The sequence below is a fragment of the Prinia subflava genome, chromosome 2, assembly GCF_021018805.1.
Source record: "Prinia subflava isolate CZ2003 ecotype Zambia chromosome 2, Cam_Psub_1.2, whole genome shotgun sequence".
In the NCBI taxonomy this organism is placed as follows: Eukaryota; Metazoa; Chordata; class Aves; order Passeriformes; family Cisticolidae; genus Prinia; species Prinia subflava.
In genome coordinates, this window is record NC_086248.1 from 89329150 (window position 1) to 89346110 (window position 16961).

Consider the following 16961-nt stretch of genomic DNA (forward strand, 5'->3'; position numbering starts at 1 on the left):
AAGGCTACCATGTCTAACTACCTAGGCTATCATTGACCAAATAAAATACAGCTATGTCTGAAATCTTAGTGAGTATGACCTATATTAATTAGTATCTGCCTGCTGTATGCTTGCAAAAGAGTAGAATGTGTATGAATGTGTATATGAATCTATGATCAACTAGGTTCAATGTAACATGTAAAAGTGCAGATTGTTATCTTATTTGTTGCCTCTGTGTCCACCAGCTGAGCTCGTCCTGCTTTCATTGTGTCTCCTTGTGAGGTTTGTGTAAATGTGTGTGTGAAACAGAGGGTGCTTCATGCAGGAAGAGGGTGTTTGCTTTCTCTCTTGAGGAAGATGGGCTCTAAGCTGGGTGGCAGGAAGGAAAGGATTATTCTCTTTGTCATCTGCTTTCCTAGCGATGGAGTGAGAACACTGTGAACACTGTACAGCAAGGTACAGATTTATGAGGGGGTATGGAAGAGGTGGAGGATGCTTCTGCATTAACTTATCGTAGAGTAATCATGCAGTTCCTTCTCCCCCATGAAGTCAGGACTGCATTTACCCTGTGTCTTAACTAGTGCCTGTTCTCTGTGTATGTTTCCACTGGCTAAAACAAGAATTCCTCCCCTCACCTATGATAGGTCTCTAACACACAAAATTTCCTTCCATCTTCTTTCTTTCCAATGTGGGTTTTTAGTTCAGGAGCAAAGATGAGAGATTAGTTACTATCTTGGTGTTTACTTGACCTTGAGAACCCAAAGGTAACTTGAAAAGGCTTCTTGCAGAATAGCCCAGTGTGCACTCTGCTTTGTTTGCTGCTTGCCTCGTGCATTTATGCAATGGTCTTCATTGTGGCTGATCTCCTGAAGCTTTCAGACCTCTTACATGCTCTCATTTGTTTATTATAGGAATAGGAGTTTACAGTAATGCTGTTTATACTAAAGCTGGGTGAACCATTGCAGCAAGAAGAGAAACCATCATGAACCTTTGCCCTGAACTCAAAGCAAACTCTCTTGTGAACTTTAAAGTTCTGTTTCAGTTTTCAGTGTCACCATGCTTTGTTCTGTCAGGACTGGAAATGAGTGCCAAAATAGAAATGGTATTTCCAGTGTCAACCTCAGACATCACAAGCCAATTTGCTCCTGTGCCAGGTAGTGTGGAGTTTCTTAGACCTCACAGGTTTCACTAGAGACTATAATCTTTTTCAACTCCTGCTGCTCTGTGCAGCTGGCTCAAGGTGTTTATCCAGCGAGGCTTGCCTGTCACTTTTGTATGGGACCAGGTACTGGGTATTGAACTAATAAGCATTCCTGGGGGAATGTGTGCAATTGATTGCTTGCAGATGGAATACTGAAACAGCAAGTGTAGTGTACCTGGTTGTGAAGCAGGGGCATAGGGGTTGTTCAGCTTTGGCCTCTTCCCTGTTAAATATATTATAAGGCCATCAGGCACCTCTGTGAAATTATGGTAGAGCTGCCTAGTGCAGAATAAGGAAGTAAACTCTCTAGGCTCTATCAGTTTTGTTTTGAGAACAGAATGTGACTAATGTCCTTCTGGAAGCTGAGTTTATCTAGATTTATTTGCTGTCCCATAGACTTTTCTGTTTTGTATCCCAGACTTGGATCCAGTATTGAACTACCCATCTAGTAGATTATGACAGATTAGTAGGACCAGTCTTGGGAGCAATCAATTCAGGTTGTGCCTGTTTCTTCTTTCTGCTCCTGAGGAGGAACAGTTTGCCTTCTCTCCCTCCCTCTCTCTCTCTCTCTCTGTTTATTGTTGTATCACAGAACGATCTGATGTTTGTTTTAACACTGAGATGAAGCTGAATTCACTGCTGTCCAGCACTCTTTAAAGTTGGTGTGCTACTTGAATATTTATATCATGATGACATTTGCTTACATTAGAGAAGGCTTTATTTCCTTGGAATATTTATCATAGTATCCAGGAATTTCCATGTTCCAACTGCTGCAGGATCTGAATGTAGTATATAATTACCTGGGTCCAAGCCCAGTTGCTTTAGGGAAGTGAACTTTCAAAGAACAGCAACCACCTCTATGGCACTTGCTAGCTGAAGGAAGAGCTGGCAAGGATTTTTCCTGCACTGATGTGGAGCAGCCTGAAAAGAAGACTCTCACCTTACTTCAGCTGTATAGGCAGCTTTGTCTAGCTCATTATGGGGAAAATACAGAATCATTTCCTGGCACACCTGGCATCATGGAGTGGAAGCCTATATCTGATGTGATCTGTTGACCTAGTTATGGTCTGGGATGGAAAATGTGATTTGACATACTTTGCATCCTGTTTTTTCCCCCTGATTTCCACCAGTCCCTTTGCTGAAGGTTGAGGGGGAAGGGTTGGTGCAGAATCCAGTTCCTGCCTTCCTGACACACTTTGATGCTCTGACCCCCTTTGTGCATAGAATAGAAATGACCAGCTTGAGGCTTGATCAGACCTCAGCCTCCTGTTGTTTCCCATCAGCTTATATGACTCTCCTGGGCTTCTGTGGCTGGAACTGCTCTTTTGCTGCTGTGCATAAAGAGGCACCGTGATTTATGAATCAATTAATCACTGCATGCTGAGGAGCTGTTCACGGTAGTTAAACAGTGAAAATAAAATGCTTGAGTCTATAATAAAGACGGATCATAATGAATATGACCCTCTACCAGTGGATTCTCTCCCTCCCTATATTATACCCCCTACCCACTTTCCCAGCACAGCCAAACTATCAAGACATGAAATTTGTCTGTCTCGATGCATGGGGTTCATCAAATTACTTAATTGCTTGATAAGAGTGCTGTCTATTTGTGGGTTTTTTCCCTTTACACACACATGTACTCTCTGATCTTGCTGCTAAAGCTGTTAAAGCCACAAAAATGAAGAGAAAAAAGGTTCTGATACTCTTGATTTTAAAACTTTTTGACTACTCACAAAAAGAAACCACCGGTAAATCTCTAAAAATTAGGGAGGGGCAGGTGAAGTCTGTCCTGCCTGATCTGTAAAACCACAGAAATGTGGTGTGAAAATTCCAAGAAATATTTCCATCAAATAACAGTCACCTTTTGCTCTGTGCAACACACACATCATTGCTGTGAGTTTCTAAAACTGTGTGATACTGTAAGAACCAGGCAAGTTTGGTGACAAGCCTGCTTTGGGATTGCTGTTTGGCTTTACAATTTGCACTCCAGGGATGGCAGTCAGATCAGGGTGCGTGTTGCCCTGTGGGCAGCACCACTGATGTTCAAATATCTATGAGGTAAGGCTGTGAGACAAGAGACTTTAAACCTGATTATGTGGGTTTGCATCAAGACTATGCTTTTAGAGAAGAAAATAATTCTTTACAAATTATTGACTCTATACATCTCGGGTTTTTTTAAAAAAAATTTGTTACTTTGTTTTATGTTATCAGCAGATACCCAAAATAGCGCTAGAACTTTTATTAACAAATAGGTGGTTTGTTTTAATTTTTTTTTCTTTTTTTTTGGCTGAGAAATGTATTCTTGGTGAATAACTTGATCAGCTGTCCATCTGTTTTGAATTCTGAAAAGGATTTTTGAGAGAGTGATGATACTTTAAAATTTTTTTTTACTGTTGCCTCTGAAGTGTTAAATTTTTGTTGCAGAGTATTTCCTGGGTTTTCTGAATAGCAAAAGCTGATGTTGATGAGTAGATGGATTTGTGAACCTTGCTACGAGTCCTGGCTATAGTGGAGTTGCTCTTAATCTCACCTGTGTGACTAGGAGCAGATTTCATTCAAGCCAGAAATTAGGTGCAGTGGTGTGAAGCAGGTTAATTCCTTTTCTCTGCCATGCATTGAAGCTTGCAGTGGAATTATAATATTTGCCACTTATCAGTAAAAGAATTTTTCCTTTCCAGCACAATATACTTTTTCGGTTTTGTTCAGCTCTGCTGCTGGCATATGTTGACTATATCTAATGGCCTTTGTTTGCATTCTGAGCTTATCTAATAAATTTGCTTTTGAAATGCAGTAATAATCTGATCGTGGTTAAACATTTCTCTCCTGTCCCCCTCTTACCCTTCTCTGTTTGGTTTTCAGGACCCAGGTTTCTCTTCGGTGATTCATGAGAAGCTCCAAGTTCCCAATACCATTCGTAAGGCATGGAATGAGAAGGACAACAGATGTGATGTTTGTGCCACACACCTGAACCAGCTGAAGCAAGAGGCCATTCAGATGGTGCTGACCTTGGAGCAAGCTGCCAACTCAGAACATTACGATGCCTCACCCGGCTCTCCCCCACCTCTCTCCAATGTCCCCACGTTGGTGAGTCCCCGGCACATGGGCAGCCTGCAGCCCAGGGACTGGGCATACATGCCTGCTCCTTATGCTCCATCTAATTACACAGGCTTTGTTGCCAACAAACACAGTGGAAAACCCAACAGCCTGGGAATTGGAAATGGGGTGGAGAAAAAAAATGGCTCTCCTGGACACCAAGCCAAGGTCAGCTTTCAAATGGCCACCAGCCCCAGCAATGGTAATGTTCTCAACTCTGTGGCTATCCAGGCCCACCAGTACCTTGACGGCACCTGGTCTTTGTCAAGAACAAATGGAGTCACTCTCTATCCCTACCAAGTAAGTGTTTTCAAATAACAGAATGTACTTGTTTCCTTCCCACTGAAGCTGGCATGCTAACACTGTTTGTTCCTGTGGGGTAGAAGTTGAGCTGCCTGTGTAAGTGAGCCCTACAGCAAGGAGTGCTGTAAATCACTGTCTCCCTGATAGGGACTGAGTTGGGGGAGACACAGATCAAAAGCAGTATCATTGAGGACTTCTATTAGTGCAGCTGTTGCTGATAGCACAACCGAGCTGTTGTTTTTAATGGCAGATAACTGATCATGCAGTGTTTCCAATGGTTTGCTCACATAGTCCTCATTCACTTTCACTCGGAATACTCAGAGCAATAGCTGGGAGCCAGCCACACTTGTTTACTTCAAGTGGAAAGTGGCACTAGTGCACCAGTGATTTCTGGAATGCTGGTATTCAATTCAGGAAGTGTCTGGATGATCTTTTATTCCATCCTCTGTGTGCATGATCATTTGAGTACATAGAGCAGGTACTAACTTCTTTGATGCCTTTTAAGTTGCCTACATTCTTGATGCCAGTGGTTCATGTTCTGTGAAAATGTGGGTTTTGTTTACTTTTCACAATGTTTGCATTTCCTTGATGATTAATTTTGTCTTAAAAATATTCAATGGTCCACTAATCTCCACATCCTAGCAGTTCCAGGAGATTTTCATGTACTTTTCAGTGTATTCTTTTCCTCCCCTTTGGTCTGCTGTTTTCTGGTACACCACACCTGTAAGTACCTGTAGAACCCATCCACACCAGAGGGCACAGAAGAAGCTTTTCTGTGTGACAGGAGGTGGGCTTTCTGACACACTTAACTGCAGCTGGTGGGATTTTCAGAGTACCCAAGCACTTGCAGATTGTGACATAAGCCTGTTCCTCACGTGTTCTCACAAATGTCCCTGTTGGCTTCCTTAGACATGTAAATAACTTTGGAAGTTGGTCTTTCTACTAAAGTATGAACATATTTCAAGATAGATCCCATAATTAATATTTAACTTTTATTAGTATGACTAACAGATATTGCAGCCAGAAAAAATGCGATGGTATTCATAAGCATGAAGATATTGTCATGCACCAAAGCAAACTAGGTAAAACCAGAAATGAAGTACAGTTATTTTATCTGGAAAATATGTGACTTTATGCTTTTGTGGGTTTATGCTCTGCTGAACCTGAATCATATTTGGGTAGGTGAGTATGTGATCATAGTTTTGATCTAAGAAAAAAAATGTGATCTGTGTTTCAGCTAAGTGAAAAAAAACCCCAAAACCAAAGAATGCACCTTGACAAATCTGAATAACTTACTTGTATTGGGAAAATTAGTTCCATTTTATTGCATTCACAATCTTTTAGGTTCATGTTCTGTGAAAATGTGGGTTTTGTTTACTTTTTATGATGTTTGCATTTCCTTGATGATTAATTTTGTCTTAAAAATATTCACTAAGAAGAATCAGAGTTGTCTAGACTGATTCTGTAGTTTGGCTCCAGTTAAATTCAGGACTCTTCCCTACCCTTGACTTTCAATAACCTTGAAATAGAAAAGATTGCCTGCTCCCAGGACACCCCCTCAGCCAAAAAAAACCCAAAAAACCCCAAAGCCAACACAAAACCCAACTTAACAGCAAAATAAACAAAACATTATGAACAGCAACAAAAATCCCAAATGAGCAATGCTGTTCTGTGTTAGAATATGTTGATCGTGAATTTCATCTTTTTCTTTAAGATTCTACTTTCAAATGTTAAAATTCTCACTATACTCAAGTTGCCACATTTAATTATCCAGCTGAGAAATAATAATGATAGCTTTTGTCTTCAAGCGCTCTAAAGGGATTTTGCTGTTTGTTTACATAGTGTCTGTATTAGAGTAGGAATTAGTCAAGTAAGAAGAAAAACTTTGAGAAGTAATTTGTTTGTAATTTCAAATATTGGTAAGATGGTAAGATTTTATTTTTTTCTGCTTTTGTATGTAGAAACCAATCTTACTTGTTACACATTTTCAGAACATTTTAGATCTCTGTCCCATATAAATACATTTTTTTAATGCACCTACAGCTGCAAAACTCTGCTGAGGAAGAGCACGAGGAAGATGAATCTGTTATCTCAAGTTAATTAGATCCCTTCCTGATTTGGAGATGAATTTAAAAAAAGTGGTGCTAGCCTATTTACTTGTGCATGTCTATATATCAGTTTTCTTGCCTTAAGAATAATGATTAGAAAAACCTCATTGTGTGTTAGCTAAAAGGAGTAGAAAATAATTTCTTGGGATAAAAAGCCTTGCATTTTAAACAGAGAAGAGCAGTACCCTTCCACATCATAATCTTGTTAAACATGTCCAGGGAGAAGTCAGTCTCATGGCTCTAGACTTAATGGCACCTATGGTAGACTCCTCCCATTGTAAATCAGCTTTTGTTAGACAGTCTAGATAACTTGAAAGAAATGGTTGAGTACCTTGAAAAGTGACTGTGATGTCTTCCTTAACGTGTCATCAAAAAAAGAGAAAACATTAGTTTTGAAAGTGATATTCTGTGGCTCAGGATTGACTCACTGCAACTTTAAGCACCAAAAAGTATTCCTACAGTTGTAAGTTGTAGGGTGTTACTCCTTTTTTTATCATCATCCCTTCCAGACTGCCTAAAATTAGAACCTTATTATGTGCAGTTAATTACTACTTTTTTTTTTTCAGTTCCAGTAGAAAAACAATAAAAATAAATGAGTAGAAAAGGGAGTGTTGTGATATTGTAAGGCTCAACTGCTGCAGTAGTTTAGGACAAATCTTAAATGAAATGCCACTATTCAATTAATTTTGCAGAAGGAGCACTTTCCAATCAGGAGTAAGTAAAACAAATTGGAATTTATACATTACCAGGTTTAGGAATGTATTATATGTTTAAAATCTGAAGAAATGGAAGTGTACCAGATTTAACTGGCAGTGCATGTCAGATGTAAAAGGTTTCTAGTAATTTCATGGATGCATTATTGGAACTAGTGAATGGAGTCTCCTAAGAACATCAGAGGAATAGCTGCTAAGAATTTTTTAGGCAAAACTGCTCCTACCTGGAGATTAGGAGATGATGCAGATGGCCTCATCAGTCCCCACTGTCCCTGTTTTATATGATTCCATATCTAGGCACTCCTTGAAACAGAAACAAAAATCTGGTTCTAAAGATCTGTGATGTCCCCTAGGCCTGATTCGAAGGGGGCTGAGTCAAATTTTGGTGGTAGATCCTTTTAAAAAACAGGGAATCAGAGGCAGGGAAATGGAACTGATTGATCTTCAACAGAAGGCATGGAAAACACCCATTACAACCTTTCTATGGAAAAAGGAATGCTGAAATGGTCAGGGTAAAACTGACTGTTTTCTGTTTAGAAAAATACTAGCCAAAATTTGGTAGAATTTGATTGAGTCTGAAAACAGTGTTCTTTCCATGCTTGTCAGCAGGTAGTGTTTGTATGTCTGTGGATCAGACTGTTTCGACACTTCTGTGGATCTCCCTGTCCTTCAAGGGGATTTCAGTCCTTCCCTGCTCAGAGAAAACTCTTTTGAATTGTTGAGGTTTTACCTGAGAAGGGCTGTAATTATTTGTGCAGCTGCTGGTGTGAATTACAGGATAACACAATGTTAAGTACACTTTTGTTAATTACCAGTGATTACTGAACGCTTCCAAAGGAAAAATCCTCTGGGCCTGGGGTACTAACGTAGGAGTGAAAAGTCCATCAAATTCCTTGATGAAATTACTGCTTCTTGTCATTTTAATAGAATGCAATATTAAGTTGATTGCATAAAACTTTTATTACTTTTTTATCACAAGCTGATAAAGTAGCTAAAACAAAAACACCATATCAAAGAATAAGATTTGAGTCCTTAGGAGTTCAGACTGATTCAAGGTTTGCTTCCAAAGGGAAAGGAGTTGATAATCGTGGCCAGATTAAGCTGGTTGCACTTTTTCTATAGTCAAAGCCCTCCAGTTTTTGTTAAAATATTAAATTACCTGCTTGGCTCTCGTGTTGGTGTGCCTTTAAACCAACAGCATGGCATTAACTTCATCATGGTGGGAGCCCCGACTCATTAAACAGTAGGCATTTCCTTGGTCTTCTAGTTACCCTCCTGGATCTGCACGAGAATCTTTCATGTCTTGAAGTACACCACGTCAAAAGGCAAAGCAAAGGAAATTTAGCACAGCGTGTTTGGTAGTTTTGAGTGACAGGAAGGTCAGAATGAGCCCAAGAACTGGGGAAGGTCAACAGTTCCAGGAACAATTTAGTCCATAAAAGGGAATGATGGGTAACAGAAAATGTGGAGGCTGATGTGGGTGAGCAAATCCTGCTTCTGACCTTGAGGCTGTGAAGTTTGATTTTCGTAAGCAACAAAACAGTGCATGTAAGGATCTGAGTAGGGGCATTGTGAACAGAACATATTCACGGAAAACGTGTTCCTTTCTCCCCTGCACTTAAAAAGACTCTTTTGACCAAAAGTTTGGAAAATTAGATCTTAAACTACTGAGAGCCTCTTGGCCCCAGGCATAATGATCTCAAGCCTATTCAGAATTATAAAAGGCTTTGTTTGTGTACAGTTGATGAAAGCCTACAATATGTGCTTTCTGTTTCCTCTTTGTGTATAACGTGTGTTTAGAAGAACAGTTCTCTGAGAAGTACCAGCTTGTTCTGGAGTTTTGCTGTGATGAGTGACTTGTTTGGAGTTTACTTAGGTCATGGCTGTCATATAACACATCAGTTCATTCAGGCCCAGGCTTTCAAAAAAAACCTGGTCATGATTAGAGTTGGGTGCAAGATGGAGAGCCAATGCCTGTGTGGGAGGTATTGCCATCCAGGATTTTGATGCCAAGCTTTTTTTGCTGTATAATTTATTTCTCTTCTGTCTGCTGCTGCTTCTATTGCTTCTTAGTGTTTAGCAGGATAAAGATGAAATGTTAATGATTGCTGCATTGGTGCCAGGGTAATTTAAGTAGCTTCTAAAGCATATAAAGCAAGGTACAGAAATCAAGTTACTTGCTGCATCTGCGGACTAGCAGGTGTATTCTGTAATTATTCCATGCTTCCTAGAGCCAGACCTATTTTACCAAAGCATCTTAGCAACAACAAAAAAAGAGATTTGTGTACTGATCTTTCTAGTATTGTGTTCTTATGCCACACACAATTCCCTGAGATACCAAATGCTGGAGGTATTTTGCCTTTGTGCAGTTAGGCTTTGGTCCAGAACTTTTTGGATGGCTTACGTTTTGAAAGCAGCTCAGTCACTGTATGTATGAGATCCACATTTGAGTATGGGGGCTCTCTGAATGTAGTAAAAACCTTTTTGTTCCTGTTACTGTGAGCTCATGAATGATGATGCTGAGCAGATGCGTGCAAATTCTTGCACTGATTTATTTTTCATTCTGTGACCTGGACTCTTAACAAGTGGCTCCATGATCAGACTATACACTGAAAGTGCAAGAATTTTATTTACAGAGATTGTTTGACTGGGCCAAGAAACAGGTTGTCAAACAACTTCGTTGGCACTGAAATTATATCCTTGCTTGATGATCTCTGTTGCCCTCTTCCCTCATGCATTAGTTGTTATCTCTGAAGTAGCCTTCCCCTGACTAAAAGCCTTTTTAAACCAAGTCACTAATAATTAGATATGACCCCACTAAAGTCAGCATATGTCATCAGATGACATTTTGCCATGATTGTTTGATCATCCAATTTGTATATTACAGGAGTTGGCTATTTATATTTCATTCCTCCTGTCTACCCCTTCAACTAACAGCCCAGTTGTATACTGCTTTTATAATATCATCAAGGGGGGAAACTGGAGTCTATGTGAACTGTAGGAGAGGTTTATTTTTTTGCATTACTCTGGCATGATTTGATCTCTTACGGCATTTTTATGCATGGCTTAATGACATTAGAATCATTACTTTTCCCCTTCATGATACTGAGGTAACCAAGGGAAGAAAGAGGTAAAGGGTATCCCATGGACTGAAAAGAGCTAAGTAGGCTTATCCTGTGAATATGAAAACCCCGTGACTCAATTGTGATGTGAGAGAGAAATCTGGACTATTATAGGAGTGAGTTAATCCTGCAAATTAGCAAAAGCCAGAAGATCACAATTAGTGAGGATTTGGAGTCTTGGTTTCCTTCCCTGCTTGTAGATTAAGGATTTTGTCCACATGTGAGACTAGTTTCATTTCTTAAATAATAGCTGTGCTGATTGTTTGCATTAATTGAAAAAAAATATAAACTCGGAGGAGGTGTTTTAACAGTGAGAAAGGTGATGTAGAGATGGGATAGAGAAGGGGGAAGACAAACTGATACATCGAGGCAAAATTGTCCTTTTACTTCCTGTTATGTAAACAGGGTGGCACAGAACTAGAGAGAAAAATGGTCAGCTCCTGCTTTATTTCATAGTTTGAATACACAGAGAGCTAGTACAGCCAAATTGGAAGTAAGAGGAAATACACTTTTTATCAATGTGTAGTTTTTTGGAACTCGTTAGAAAAAGTATGGGGGCCAAAAGCTTAGGAAAATTCATAAAGGTATTATGTGTCTATGTGGGCAATAAAAAGATCCCTTCTTTATGATACAGGATAAAAAAAGTGAGATGTAAGTTGCCATATAGAATAAGGTATTTGATATCTAATAATCTGTGGAGAAGGCTTCTTTAAGTACATCCAATATATAAGTAAAGACTAGAATTTCTGAAACTGTGACTGAATCTTGCTGGCACAGGTGTAACTGGGCTCCCTGGGACCAGGATACTCAGTACTTAGATGAACTCCATGTCCCTCTGTTGTGAAAGTGGGTGAGAGGTGCTGTGTTTTGGAGGGAGGCTTGTGCTAAACAGATCAGTGGAAAGTGCTTTTCCAACAGTTTCCACAACATATCCAGAGTTCCATGTAAGTGTTATACATTTAGGAACTATTTTCACTTACTGCAGTGTGTGAAGATTCTGAAAGTTCTCTTGCGTTGAATCATTCATCTGAGCAACATATTGATCTTCACTTTTGCATAAAGATTCAGTCTTGTGGGTGATACTGCTGTATTTTGCTATTTGTTCAACATCTGTTGCAAAGAAGAGAGGAAAAAGAAATGTACTAAACCAAAGGCAACTCATTGTAATTGAGATCAGAAGCAGGGGATGACAAAGGAATTGGAAAGCAATTTTCTCGGAGCTTCCCTTTAAATTCCTAAGGAATATCACTCAAAAAAGACACAAATCAGTGTACTGTCTCATTGACTAAGACATTTGCTTCTCACATTGCTTTACACCAATGGGACATAGAATTAGGATTAGATTTAGAAACACCTTTTTTTTGTGCCTTTTGTAGAATTCTGTTCTTTGACTTAGAAAAGTATTTGAGACTTGAAATATGAAGAAGAATTTTACTTTGCAAAAAATAAACTAACAAAACCTCTTGCTTTGATATCATGCTGTGCTTCTGGGAAGTAAGAAATGCATGGCTAGAGACTCATGTTACTCTGAAATGTGATTCCACAGAGCTATCATGTCAACCCATTGTTTTCTTTTCTCTAAAGTGCTTCTGAAATGGCATCAGAGAAAGAACATCAACTTCTCTGTTGGGCCACCTCTCTTTAATTCAGTAGATTTCAGTTAAAGTGGTTGGTTGTCCACTCACATTCCAGGGCATTGAGGACTTGAGGAGATGGGTGTTGTCAGATAGAGTACATTTGGGACCAGACCTTTTTCTGTCTCACTCCAGGGTAATGGCTTTGCAGCTGCCATGGCAACACTGGTGTAATACAGATAAGAATGAGAGCAACGTCAGCCCTGTAAGATCTGATCAGCCAGAGTGTGAGAACAGCTGTGGTGGGAGCAAACACAGCATCTTTCACTCAGGGGGGCTGCACTTCCCTTTCGGGTTGGTGAACGGGAAGGTTGTTTTCTCCACACTCTTCTAGTGTCACCCTGCTCTGAAGAGTCTGTTGGAGCTGCTCTTGACAAATGAAAGCAGAAACCTGATTGTCCATCTTCTTTTGAACTTTGTATATGTCAAGATGTGTTTTATGAAGAAAAAGGGAGGATTGCATCTGTACAAGGGTGGGAAAAAGTCCCTCTCAGCTAACAAAAACATCTTTTAAATCTTTAAACTGAAGAAGAAATGAAATTGCACTTCACCTTTCACTTCCACATAACCTCTCAAGCAAAATTCAGAGTTGCTCCAAGGGTTAAAGGGATGGTAATGAACTTTCATCTTCTGAGAGGCTGGTTGGTGCTCATTCTGGCTAATGCTGCTAGCAAACCTCAGCAGAAGGATCTGTAGTTCCTCCTTGTACAACAGCACTGAAGTTACCATCACATTTCTCATTCAGGTGCCTGAGAAGTTGGGTTCTATAAACCTGGAAAGCCTCAGATCTGACTGGTAGGTGTGTCAAGTGACTAAGGTGCAGCCAGTGCAAGGTCACAGTTGTGTGCATTTGTGCACGAGTGAAATGTTTCTATTGTGAGAGCTCTTTGAATCAAATGCATGCATCTGTCAAGCTTTACTTCAAACTGATACTTTTTAAACTTGGGAAAGTGGCAAGTGTATGTGTATATTAAATATCTGCCTAAATTCATATAAAGGCTTTTGGCTAGTGGGAAGGGCAGAAAAAGAATTAAAACTTGGAGCTTTGCTTGATCAAATCACTTCTGCTTCCCTGACTTCGTTGTGGCTTCATGCTCAGTTGTCACTGGATAATTATAAAATACCTGTAATGGAAATCCTGCCATTTCTTTACATCAAGGCTATTAATAAAAGCAGAGTTTAGGCCTAGTTTTATAAAAACCTCCGCAATTTTTTGAAGCATATAGTGATATACTCTAGATAGATGACAGATACGGTTTATAATTGCTTTCGTTCCTGACAGGTTTCAGGCTGCTGGAGCTAGGCAGTATATCTGGATTTAAACACAAATCATAAGCATAGTCATCTCTTTGTTTTATTCTTGTATATTTTCTCATTTATTGCAGTGCAACGTAGAAAATGAAAAATTAATTCAAGTGCTATTAAAGAAATCATACAGAGTGCATCACAAGAAAATGTATAGTAATGAGATACTATCAATGCTTAATTGATCAGTCTCTCTGATCCCTGAAGACTTTGTGTGAAGTTTGCTGCCAGTGTGCAGGAGCTAGAGAAGGATGTGACATGATTTGTAATTGTATGATACTGATACATCATGGCAGTGATCAGAGACAGGACTGACAGGGAAAATGCACTCAGAAAGCTTTGTCTACATTTGGACCAGTTTCTACGAAGGTCATTCTGAAGAGTCTTGCAACGCTAGGTAGGTTTAACTGAGGCTTAGTTTGCAAGCTTGTTCAGATTTCTAATTTCTTTTGCTTTGAAGTAATGTAAGCCAAAAATAATATTGTTTGTCCTGTCTAGTAAATAATATAGCAAGATACTATTCAAGTGACTTATGAGAACAGCAAAAGGTTCCTGGCCACCACGATTCTTTGACAAATTACAAGAGCATCAGAGAGTGCCCTAAAGCTTATCTACTTTATTTTACTTTTAGATGTAAATGCTGAATGAAGGATCAAGTTGTTTTCATGCAGCTAAGTGCTTTGGAGGGAAAAATCTAGTTCTCATGTTATTGGCTTTTCATTGTTTCCCCTCCTGAGTCAGTCGTCACAAGGGTCTTTGCTTCTGTAATCCTAAATGCTGGGATATGCCATTTGCAGCCAGGGTTTAGTACCAATGCTTATGATCTCCTGATGGGTGTCTTGAACCTCAGAACCTTAGTAAAGATCCTTTTAAACATTGCCACAGCCCAACTTACCAGGATTTATTTAGGTAAAAGTAGATGAAATGCAGACATCTGATCTGCTTTAGTTCAAGATTTCTGGAAAGGGGCTTGAGACAGGAGTGTTATGTATGCGCAGAATATGAGATTTTTCCAGTCTCAGTGATGTGGATTTCTCTAATTCCTTTTCCATTCACTGCTCAGTCACCTTAATCACATATTATGAATATTTGCTCCTTCTCCCTGCCATCTCAATGCTTTGTCTCCAAAGCAGGGACAGTTGGCACTGGTGCAATGGGCCATTACTTCTGTGCCCTCTAGGCATTTTATGATTCAGTGGATATGAATAATAAAGCACCTTATTCCTCCTCTGTTCTCCAGGGAAGGTGATTTCAAGTGTGGCAGTGGAGGATTATTATGGCTTGGTTTCCTTTTGAGCGTAGAATGGGAGGGCACCTCTAAGTTATAAATGCTTAACAGAAATATGGAAAACAACTTTTTACTCCTCAGTATCCCATTCTATCTGTTGGAAAATTTTATATGATTCATGTTAAAAAAAAATTCTTTGGTAATGCTATTGCTGCTAGTATTCTTTTGCCCAATTTGACTACATTGGGTAGAAATGCCCCTTCATAATTTCTTCAAGAATCTTTGGATGCTATCACAGAAATCTTAAGGACCTATTAGTAGCCACAACTCTACTACAGCAAAACTAGCAAGAGTTTGTGCTTAGGCCATTAGAGAATTTGCTCCCAAGACTTTTTAAACACTGCACAGACAGTGAGTGGGGAAAAATGAAATTTTACTGAGAAACACATGGTGTAAACCCAGTTGAATTGGTAACTGTAATATTTTGCAGACTTTAAGGTCCATATCTCTAAAATGGTAAAAAATACTTGAAGGGAGGAAACAAATTTTATTGTGCTATGCTTTATGTTTCAAGAAGTGGAGGTACAGGAAAGTTGAAGGATATGCCTTAGGTGCTGCTGTACAGTCTGTGAAGAGATGAGAGAATAAAGTTTTCTCCCATTACAGTCAGGACAAAAAGGGCCATCTTGTCATTTTGTATGTTGAGGTTAGATTTTTCTGTGCCTGCCTGAAAGAATCAATATCAGAGTGGATTATGAAACAGAAATCATAATGGCTCAGAATAATTTGAAAAACATTGGTAACAGAAGGGACTGACTAAAAATATCTTGCTGGTTGATTGTTTTTTTATCTTCAAATACACCCTGAGCTGAAATTTTTATCAACTGCACAGAGTTCATACACTCTGCCTTTTACAACAAGCTACTACTGTGCTTTCTGAGAAGAAAAGAAACTTGCAAATAAGGACTTTGCTTTAGTGGGATTCACTTGAAAGCATGCCCTTGGGAAAGAAAAAGACTGCAGAAGTTCTAAACTGACCTCTGAAGTTTTTATGTTTTAGCATCATTGAAACATATTTTTCAAAAAGCTCCTGAGTCCAGGATATATTTTTCTTGTTTACTGTGCCTTGATTCCTGACTTCCTAAAAGTAATTCCAGGAAATATTAAAATCCTGTCATTCTCCTACAGTGCTTTGTTTTTTCCTAGGGAACCTTACAGTAATGCTTTTCTGCTCAAAAACGGAAAAAATTAGTTTGAAACAGTAATATTTTTTTTTTGTTGGGAGTTTTATAATTGTCTATTCATGGTGGATAAGACTGAGCCCTGTGTGAATGAACAGAGAGCACTGCAGAAAGCATCAGCAAGCATTAGTTCTACAAGGCTTGGTTCTTTGTTATCCTGCGTACGTTCTATTTCGGAGCTGGTTCATGCCCATCTTGTATTCCCTTTGTCCTAGAGTAAATGTTTATGCAGGATGACTTGTGAAGTGCCTGTAGTAAACCTTGTGAAGAGGCAGTGGGACCTGTTGCTTCAGTGACACAGATTACAGCACTATACTTGCACTGACCTGTGGTCAGTGATCCTTCTTTTGACATGTTACCAGGGAGCAGCAAATCAGTCCATGATGCTTTGTGCAAAAAGTAATTAAAATAGCATAAAGAGTTCCTTTCAAAAATTTATTTAAAAGTAACTTCTGAAAACTTTATATTGCAAACCCACTAAATAAGTTGAAGGGGAAACATTCAAACCATTCATGTGCAAAGAAAAATTCTCTGTGCAGTAAGCCAAAATAAAAACTGAAGATAACAATGAGACATTTATTACTGTTCAGAACAGTTTACTAGAGTTCAGGCATGATTTCAGATGTGCTAGTTTGTTGTTGTTATATTTGAATTGCATTAAACACATTTAATTAAATGTGTTGTAAATCTGTTTTATGCCCAAGGGGCCAGTTAGTATAATCCTTCTGTTTGCTTATAAAAATATCAACCAATTGTTCCTGCACTAATTTTAATCATTGTTTATTTTTAAACAATAATGAAGTGCATTTTTTCTGTTTAGTTTCTTTTGTGAAGTCCTTGGGGCAGTGAATTTTTCTGTTGTTTATGTCCTGTGTAGAAGAAATTTTATATTCATTGTCAGAGTGTTAAAAAAAGGAAAAAAAGAAGACAAAAAAAAAAAAGTACAGCCATGCAATTTGAAGTTCATTTGGTGTGACTTTAAAGAGAAAGAAATAAATGTAGTTGTAAGACTTGATAGTATACTCTCAGACAGT

At 38.9% G+C, this 16961-nt stretch overlaps 1 protein-coding gene across 1 annotated transcript in view; it reads left to right on the forward strand.

Moving 5' to 3' along the window:
- The window catches only part of KIF26B (kinesin family member 26B), a 279048-nt gene that overhangs the window by 81975 nt on the left and 180112 nt on the right, over positions 1-16961 (forward strand). Inside the window, exon 3 of the mRNA XM_063390955.1 lies at positions 4040-4573. Coding sequence (XP_063247025.1) covers positions 4040-4573 — 534 coding nt within the window. The remainder of the gene's footprint in view (positions 1-4039; positions 4574-16961) is intronic.